Genomic DNA, 10,479 nt, shown 5'->3' on the forward strand with positions numbered 1-10,479 from the left:
GCCAAGCAGTGGTTTGTAAACTATGCTTTGGGGAAGATTACATCTACATTGCTCTTTATTATTTTATTTGTAGTTGGATTTCGAATAATCACATAAGTCAACTCCCAGAAAAGGTTTTCTTAGGCCTCACAAGTCTACGAGAACTGTAAGTATAATGGTTTAAATAAAAGATTTAAAATATCACGTGGCCTTGTCCCGGTTCACTACACAAATATTTTATCGGCTTTGTTTAACAGTGACTCGCACAAATAGTTTAAAAGAAATCTCACCAGTAATTGAAAAGCCTTCAAGACGTCTACAATTAAATTGTGCTTAAACTTTATTCTTCTATAATTCACACTAAATGTTATTAAATTCCATTCCAACTTATTTAAAATAAGGGGTCCCTTTTAGTAGAGTTTGCACTACAGAGTCGGAGCCGATGAAAAAAAAAAAACAGCATTCCAGACGAAGACAGGCCGAAATGCTTCCTCCCCAGGCTAACGCCGCAACAACAGGATACCCACGTAACCACCACCAAAGCATCAACTATGCACCTGGATCATAACATATTTTCAAAAGGGGATTGGTGGAGGGCACGCCTATTAGATTACCCTAGGGTCCAAATTACCATATTACTTATTAGACCAGGTAGGACCAGCCATTGCAGCAACAACAAAAAACTCTCAGACATACATTTTGAAGTCTCCGCAAATACAGGATTACACCTTCCCTTTAAAAATGGGTGGAAAAATCTTTTCTAACTTTTCCCGTTTCAAGTTTAAACGCAAAATATAAAACAATCTTACCAAAGTGTGTTTGAGTGGCGACGTGCGGTGATGGCCATTGCTCCCCTTAACACCCCTACTCGTAATTAAAAAAGACACTTTTTTACATTTTTTTTAATATAAAGATATATGACTACCAAACAGTTCTTTGTAGACCATGCCTTGCTTATGATTACATGTACATTGCTTATTATGATTTTATTTCATTTTAGGTAACTTTACAAAAGTTACATAAGTCAACTCCCACAAAAAATTTTCTTGGGGCTCAAGAGTTTACAATGGCTGGAAGAATAATGCCCCAAATAAACGTTTTAAAATATCACTTAGCTTTGTGCCAAGTCGCGTCAAAAAGATTTGCTTGACTTTGCTAATAAGTGACTCCCATAGTTGTTTTAAATAAAATCTGAATAGGGACGTGAAGAGCTGCCTCTTACTCCCCTAAACACCCCTAGTCGAGATTAACGAGTAAACTTATTACATTTTCTTTATAAAAAATATATGGATGTCAAGCAGTGGTTTGTAAACTATGCTTTGGGGAAGGTTACATTTACATTGCTCTTTATGCTTTTATTTGTAGTTGCATTTCTAATAATCACGTAAGTCAACTCCCAGAAAAAGTTTTCTCAGTCCTCACAAGTCTACAACACCTGTAAGTATAATGGTTTAAATAAAGGTTTTAAAATAACTCGTGAGTTTGTCCTTGCATGGTCGCTTTACAAAGATTTTCTTGGCTTTGTTAATAAGTGACTCGCACAACTGGTTTAAAGGAAATCTCACTAGTAATTGAAAAGCCTTCATGATGTCTGCAATCAAATTGTACTTAAATTTTATTCTTCTAAAATTGACACTAAATGTTATGTAATTCCATTCTTACTTAGTTAAAATTAGGGGCTACTTTTAGTAGAGTTTGCACTACAGAGTGAGAGCCGATCTAAAAAATTAAACAGCATTCCAGAAGAAGACAGGCTAGCATTCTCCTGCCGCAGGCTAACTCCGCAACCAAAAGGATACCCACGTAACCATCACCAAACCATCAACTGTGCACCTGGATCACCATGTATTTTCCAGTGAAAGGGGATTGGTGGAGGGCTCGCCTGTTAGATTACCCTAGGGTCCCAATTACCACATTACTTATTAGACCAGGTAGGACCAGCCATTGCAGCAACAACAACAAACTCTCAGACATTCATTTTGAAGTATCCGCAAATACAGGATTATACCTTCCCTTTAAAAATGGGTGGAAAAATCTTTTCTAACTTTTTCCCTTTCAAGTTTAAACGCAAAATATAAAACAATCTTACCAAAGTGGGTTTGAGTGGGGACGTGCGGTGATGGCCATTGCTCTCCTTAACACCCCTACTCCTAAGGACCCTTTTTAAAATTTTTTTTAAAATTTAAAAATATATGGATACCAAGCAGTGCTTTGTAGACTATACTTTGCTTAAGATTACATGTACATTGGTTATTATGGTTTTATTTCATTTTAGGTAATTTTATAAAAGTTACATAAGTCAACTCCCACAAAAAATTTTTCTTAGGGCTCAAGAGTTTACAATGACTGTAAGAATAATGCCCCAAATAAACGTTTTAAAATATCACTTAGCTTTTTGCAAGGTCGCGTCAAAAAGATTTGCTTGACTTTGCTAATAAGTGACTCCCATAGTTGTTTTAAATAAAATCTCAATACGGACGTGAGGAGCTGCATCTTGCTCCCTTAAACACCCCTAGTGGAGATTAACGAGTAAACTTATTACATTTTCTTTATAAAAGTATATGGATGCCAAGCAGTGGTTTGTAAACTATGCTTTGGGGAAGATTACATTACATTGTTCTTTATGATTTTATTTGTAGTTGGATTTCGAATAATCACATAAGTCAACTCCCAGAAAAAGTTTTCTTAGGCCTCACAAGTCTACGAGAACTGTAAGTATAATGGTTTAAATAAAAGATTTAAAATATCACGTGGCTTTGTCCCGGGTCACTACACAAATATTTTATCGGCTTTGTTTAAAAGTGACTCGCACAAATAGTTTAAAAGAAATCTCACCAGTAATTGAGAAGCCTTCAAGACGTCTACAATTAAATTGTACTTAAACTTTACTCTTCTAAAATTCACACTGAATGTTATTAAGTTGCTTTTTAACTTATTTAAAATAAGGGGCCCCTTTTAGTAGAGTTTGCACTACAGAGTCGGAGCCGATGTAAAAAAAAAAACAGCATTCCAGACGAAGACAGGCCGAAATGCTTCCTCCCCAGGCTAACGCCGCAACAACAGGATACCCACGTAACCACCACCAAAGCATCAACTATGCACCTGGATCATAACATATTTTCCAAAGGGGATTGGTGGAGGGCACGCCTGTTAGATTACCCTAGGGTCCCAATTACCATATTACTTATTAGACCAGGTAGGACCAGCCATTGCATGTGCAGCAACAACAAAAAACTCTCAGACATTTATTTTGAAGTCTCCGCAAATACAGGATTACACCTTCCCTTTAAAAAGGGGTGGAAAAATCTTTTCTAACTTTTCCCGTTTCAAGTTTAAACGCAAAATATAAAACAATCTTACCAAAGTGTGTTTGAGTGGCGACGTGCGGTGATGGCCATTGCTCCCCTTAACACCCTTACTCGTAATTAAAAAAGACACTTTTTTACATTTTTTTTAATATAAAGATATATGACTACCAAACAGTTCTTTGTAGACCATGCCTTGCTTATGATTACATGTACATTGCTTATTATTATTTTTATCTCATTTTAGGTAATTTTACAAAAGTTACATAAGTCAACTCCCACAAAAAATTTTCTTGGGGCTCAAGAGTTTACAATGGCTGGAAGAATAATGCCCCAAATAAACGTTTTAAAATATTACTTAGCTTTGTGCCAAGTCGCGTCAAAAAGATTTGCTTGACTTTGCTAATAAGTGACTCCCATAGTTGTTTTAAAATCTGAATAGGGACGTGAAGAGCTGCCTCTTACTCCCCTAAACACCCCTAGTCGAGATTAACGAGTAAACTTATTACATTTTCTTTACAAAAAATATATGGATGTCAAGCAGTGGTTATTAAACTATGCTTTGGGGAAGGTTACATTTACATTGCTCTTTATGCTTTTATTTGTAGTTGCATTTCAAATAATCACATAAGTCAACTCCCAGAGAAAGTTTTCTCAGTCCTCACAAGTCTACAACGCCTGTAAGTATAATGGTTTAAATAAAAGTTTTAAAATAACTCGTGTCGCGGACGTTAGCGCTACATTGCGTGATTTTGAAACCCGAACTGCCGAACCGTAAGACTTGAAATGTAAGGTATTGGAAATATAATCTCGGGTTTGTGCTGTAGGAGAGGAGAGTTTTTTCAGAGACAGCGTGTCAAGCTAGAATCGTAGGAAAATAAATAATTTTAAAATTACATCAAGTGCGTGATTATTTGTCGCGAGACCTGTTCACGACAAAAGTGGCGACCCTGCCAGGACACTGGAAAGCATGGAAGACCTTTACAAATCAATAGAGGCGAAACTACAACTTCTCACCTTTACGAATGGACAGACAAGCGACGCGGTGAAAAAGGAAAACTTCGCATCAGTAGAGAGATTGAAAACAACAGCCAAGAAAGTGGACCAAGTTCATGACCTCAAGGTAAGAGTACAAGAATTGAGGTTCGAAGAGGGGAATGACGGAGAAGAAATCTTAAAATGGAGCACAGACCTTGCAGAAAAATTAAGCGTGTTTGAAAAGGCCATTGACAACCTCGGGTCAAAAATTAAGACGTTCGAAAACGAAAAAATAAGGGAGGAAGATGAAGCTGCTGTAATTAGAGAAAAGAAATTTCAAGAAGAGATGCGTTTTGAAAAGGAAAAATTAGAGGAGAAACTTAAATACGAGGCGAAAATCGAGGAAAACCGAAAATGCCAGATTAAAGAACAATCAATCAACGCGAAGCTGCCCAAATTACAAATTACAAGGTTCAATGGCACGCATACAGATTGGCTGAGTTTTTGGAACAAGTTCAAAGCAGAAATTGACTCGGCTGATGTGCCCCAAATCACCAAATTTTCTTATCTGAAGGAGCTGCTGGAGCCACGGGTTAGAACAACAGTTGACGGCCTACCCTTTACTATAGAAGGGTACGAGAGGGCGAAAAGCATTTTGAACACTAATTATGGAAAGGTTAGCGAAATAGTTAACGCGTATGTAAACAACGTAATGTCTTTGCCCGCTATCCATGGAACGAACCCCAACAAAATCATGGAATTTTACCAGAAGTTGTCTCCAAATCTTCAAGCATTGGAGACTATGGGTAAATTAAAGGAAATCAATGGTTACGTTCGAATGACGCTCGACAAGTTGGAGGGTATAAAAGGTGACCTGGTGCGCACTGATGACAACTGGCAGGAATGGGATTTTCCGAAACTACTTGAAGCCTTGCGCAAGTGGACAGAAAGAAACCCCCCGAAATTGGAAGATAAATATCAGCAAGAAAAAACAACGCTGCCTAAGCCACCTCGATCAAGGACGTACCAGGCCAACCCATAAGACCCCAGAAGAAAGCCATGCGTTTACTGCGATAATTCATCTCATCAGTCCATCAACTGCGATAAAGTCACCACGATGCAAGAACGAAGGAGACTGTTGAACGTAAAACAACTTTGTTTCAGTTGCACTGGTGCAACTCATAAGGCCTCAGAATGTCGCAGCACTTCCACCTGCAGAATTTGCAAACGGCGTCATCATTCATCTATGTGTGAGAAAACATCTCAACATCAAGAACATATGTTAGTGGCAACCGGAAGAGGCGCGGTTACCTATCCAGTCGTTGTAGTTAACGTGGGAGGGATACATTGTCGTGCCCTACTTGATACCGGTGCTGGGAGCTCATATGCTTCTGCCGCATTACTCGACCGACTAAGGAAACAACCAGTGCGAAAAGAGCTGAAACGAATTGAAATGATGATGCAGGCAACAACAAGAGAGATTGAAATCCATGAAGTCGTCGTTAAGAGCTTATCAGGTGCATTTCAGCACAGGTAACCAAAGTAAATCGTGGTGTCCTGCTCAGCTTAGGCAACCCGGGATACAAGGACATGATTGGACGATACCATCATCTGAAAGGGGTAGAAATGGACGACATCGATACGAAAAGGGATTTACCAGTTCACCTTATCCTTGGTGCCAGCGAGTACGCTCAAGTCAAAACAGAGACCACACCCAGAATCGGCAAACCCGGAAAACCCATCGCAGAATGGACGCGCCTGGGGTGGACTATCTTGTCACCCGGTAGTGAACCAAATCTCACCAACATGTTCCTAACACAAACTTCCGCTGTTGACTACGAGAACCTCTGCAGACTTGACGTGCTCGGATTTCAAGACCATTCGGTTGGCGATCAAGACCTTGTTTACGAAGAGTTCAAGGAGAAACTCCTAAGGGACCCAGAAGGATGGTACGAGACTGGCTTACTCTGGAAGGGCAACCATCCACCTCTTCCCAACAATAAGCCAGGAAGTCTGAAACGCCTGGAGAACCTCGTAAAGAAGCTGGAGAAGCAACCAGGGATGTTGGAAAAGTACAATGAAATCATCCGAGATCAACTATCCCAAGGAATAGTCGAGCGTGCCGAAGGCGAACCAGAAGGCAAAGATTTCTATATCCCACACAAACCAGTGGTGCGAGAGACGGCGGAGAGCACAAAAATCCGCATTGTTTATGATGCTTCTGCGCGAGCCTACCACCAGGCCCCATTCCTCAACGATTGCCTTGAGACTGGCCCACCATTGCAGAACAAGCTCTGGAGTGTGCTGACAAGGAACCGCTTCCACCCAGTGGCATTAGCTGGAGACCTAAGGCAAGCTTTCTTGCAAGTGCGAATAAGAGAGGAAGACCGAGACGCAATGCGGTTTCATTGGTTGAAAGATTTGGAGAGCAAGGAAGTCGAAACCCTGCGTTTCACACGGGCGCTGTTCGGAATGTCAACGTCGCCATTTCTGTTGGGCGGAGTAATCGAACAGCATCTTAACAACCTACAACACAAGTATCCAGACACAGTAGAGGAAATGAGAAGAAGCCTTTACGTCGATGACCTAATCAGCGGCGATAAAACGATCGCGCGTGCACAGCATTTAAAGGAAATGTCCCAGACCATCTTCAGAGAGGCAAAATTCGAGCTACATAAATGGCACTCTAATGTCACTATCCTGGAGCGGCCAGAATATCGAGAGGAAGGACCAGGAGAACAGCAGAGTTCTCAAGGATGCGAAGCCCAAACCTACGCCAAAGACCAGTTGGGTGTAAAAGGGGGAGAAACGAAATTGCTCGGTGTGCGCTGGAACAAGGCCACGGACAAAATCCAAATCAGCTTTCCGGAAGCGATCGAGAATGTCACCAAGAGAGAAGTGCTGGGGAAGTTAGCAAAGATATATGATCCCTTAGGGTTAGCATCGCCCATCACTCTGGAGGGAAAGATGCTCTACCGACAAGCGTGTGAGCTGCGAATTCCATGGAACCAAGAACTACCAAGGAAACAGACGGCCAGCTGGAAGACGTGGGAGGGAAATCTTCCCGAAATAATTGAAGCACCAAGAAGCATCGTTCAGTACCAGGAAGAAATAACCAGCATTAACCTCCACGCTTTCGGCGACGCAAGCAGCCAAGGCTTATCAGCCGCAGTATACGCTGTGTCTCATCAACCCTCAGGTATATCACAGGTACTCGTAGCCGCCAAGTCCAGGCTTGCAAAGAAGGGATTAACCATACCGAGGCTTGAACTGGTAGCCGGCCATATGGCTACTAATCTGGTGCACAACGTGAAACAAGCCCTACAAGGATTTCCCGTAACAAGTGTCCATTGCTGGCTAGATAGCAGTGTTGCTCTCCACTGGATCAAGGGTGGTGGGGAGTACAAGCAATTCGTGAGTAATCGCGTCCGAAAAATCCAAGACAAGGAGTACATTCATTGGCGCCACGTGGGTTCAAAGGAAAAGCCTGCCGATCTAGGCAGTCGAGGAGGAAAAGCAGGAGAATGTGCGGATCTGTGGTTTCAAGGACCGTCCTGGTTACCATACCCAGAGAATTGGCCGTCAGACATCGTTACTAGCCCAAGCAAAGAAACTCAAGCTGAGGCAAAAGTGATCAAGGAAGTTCTCGCCGTGGCAAAAGCAGACGACAAGGAACTTGACCAGTTATTACAGAAGTGGGATCTTTGGAGGGCGGTTCGAATTTGTTCATGGATAACACGGTTTATCCAAAACTGCAAGTTGAAACATCAACAGAAGATCAGCGGTCCTCTCAACACTGCGGAGATAAACCGTCGGATAGAGTTCTGGGTGCGAGATAGTCAAGTCAGATGCCTGAATACAGCCAGTTTCAAAGAAGATCAACTACGATTAAACCTTCAGAAGAACGAAGACGGTCTATATGAATGCAGGGGCTGCATTCAAGGAGATTATCCAATCTACTTACCCGAAAGTGCACTGTTCATCAAGAAGCTGGTCATGCACGTGCACACCCAAATCTTGCACGGGGGAGTCGGCATGACGATGGCGAAGGTTCGAGAGAAGTACTGGGTGCCACGGTTACGACGTCTGACAAAGCAAGTGATTAGGGGCTGTCATGGCTGCAAAAGATTTCAAGTGGCGGCACTCCCAAATCCACCAACAGGCAACTTGCCGAAGGAAAGAACAGCTGGATCAGTACCATTCAAGTTCATTGGAGTGGATTTTGCTGGACCAATTAAGTACCTCAGCAAGACCAAAAAGGAAATGAAGGCTTACATTGTTCTTTACGCCTGTAGTCTCACCCGAGCGGTCTACCTGGACCTGTTACCGAGCCAGAGCACTGACGAGTTCCTAAGCAGCTTAAAACGATTTATATCAAGAAGAGGGCGCCCCGAAAAGATCTTTTCAGACAATGGGAAAACCTTTGTGGCAGCAGCGAAGTGGCTGAGGAACGTTATGAAGGATGAAAGGTTGAACGACGTCCTCGCCAGACAAGAAATAACTTGGCAATTCAACCTCAGCCGAGCCCCATGGTGGGGGAGGGGGGGGGGGGGGACAATTTGAGAGATTGATCGGCGTAGTGAAGCAGAGTCTGTACAAGTCCATTGGTAATGGGAACCTCAGATGGCACGAACTTGAAGAGGTCATCTTAGATGTGGAAAGAATTATTATCGACAGGCCCCTCGATTATGTGGAGGACGACGTCCAAATGCCGATACTGACCCCCAGCGTTATGCTCTTCGGCCAACCAAATCAACTCCCAGAGGAAGACCCGAGCAACATGGAGGATGACAGCCTCAGAAAACGAGCCAAGTACCTGCGAAGGTGCAAGGAGAGGCTGTGGTTGAGATGGAAAAACGAGTACCTCAAGTCCCTCAGAGAGCGCCACAACCTTAACCAGAAAACCAAAGAAACAGCCTTGACTCCGGGAAACGTTGTACTTATCAAGGGTGAAGAAAGAAATCAAGGATTGTGGAGGATCGGTGTCGTGGACAAGTTAATCCCTGGTAGAGACGGGATAGTGAGAGCAGTGCGACTGAGGGCTGGAAAATCTTTCCTGGAACGACCAGTTCAACATCTCTATCCGCTTGAGCTGTCCTGTGACAGAAACACCCAAGAAGGGACTGCTAGATTGAATGCTCGAGCTTCAGAATTCCAACCTAGACGTGCTGCAGTCAGTGCCCGTCAGCGCATAGCTGCGATAGCAGAAGATGAACTAAATGAGAACTGAACTTTTCAATGTGATTTAGAGTTGTTAATGTTATCGTTTACCTTGTTCAATTTATATTTGACATCATAAGAGTCAAATAGGGGAAGAGGGTCGCGGACGTTAGCCTTACATTGCGTGATTTTGAAACCCGAACTGCCGAACCCTAAAACTTGAAATGTAAGCTATTGGAAACATAATCTCGGTGAACTTTAGACCTTTTTTTGTGCTGTAGGAGAGGAGAGTTTTTTTAAAAGACAACGTGTCAAGCTAGAATCGTAAGAAAATAAATAATTTTAAAATTACATCACTCGCATGATTATTTGTCGCCAGACCCGTTCACGACACTCGTAAGTTTGTCCTTGCATGGTCGCTTTACAAAGATTTTCTTGACTTTGTTAGTAAGTGACTCGCACAACTGGTTTAAAGGAAGTCTCACTAGTAATTGAAAAGCCTTCATGACGTCTGCAATCAAATTGCACTTAAACTTTATTATTCTTAAAATGACACTAAATGTTATGTAATTCCATTCTTACTTAGTTAAAATTAGGGGCTACTTTTAGTAGAGTTTGCACTACAGAGTGAGAGCCGATCTAAAAAATTAAACAGCATTCCAGACGAAGACAGGCCAGCATGCTCCTGCCGCAGGCTAATTCCGCAACAAAAGGATACCCACGTAACCATCACCAAACCATCAACTGTGCACCTGGATCACCATGTATTTTTCAGTGAAAGGGGATTGGTGGAGGGCACACCTGTTAGATTACCCTAGGGTCCCAATTACCACATTACTTATTAGACCAGGTAGGACCAGCAATTGCAGCAACAACAACAAACTCTCAGACATTCATTTTGAAGTATCCGCAAATACAGGATTATACCTTCCCTTTAAAAATGGGTGGAAAAATCTTTTCTAACTTTTTCCCTTTCAAGTTTAAACGCAAAATATAAAACAATCTTACCAAAGTGGGTTTGAGTGGGGACGTGCGGTGATGGCCATTGCTCCCCTTA

General features: G+C 42.2%; 1 protein-coding gene and 1 pseudogene across 1 annotated transcript; both read left to right on the forward strand.

Moving 5' to 3' along the window:
- The first annotated feature begins 4,254 nt into the window (after positions 1-4,254).
- LOC138021092 (uncharacterized) lies at positions 4,255-5,304 on the forward strand. The gene has a single exon (XM_068867963.1). It carries the CDS (start codon positions 4,255-4,257, stop codon positions 5,302-5,304), a length of 1,050 nt encoding a protein of 349 aa, XP_068724064.1.
- A 251-nt stretch (positions 5,305-5,555) lies between these two features.
- LOC138021093 (uncharacterized) lies at positions 5,556-9,492 on the forward strand (annotated as a pseudogene).
- Positions 9,493-10,479: the final 987 nt, after the last annotated feature.

This window comes from Montipora capricornis, chromosome 10 (genome assembly GCF_036669925.1).
Source record: "Montipora capricornis isolate CH-2021 chromosome 10, ASM3666992v2, whole genome shotgun sequence".
Classification (NCBI taxonomy): Eukaryota; Metazoa; Cnidaria; class Anthozoa; order Scleractinia; family Acroporidae; genus Montipora; species Montipora capricornis.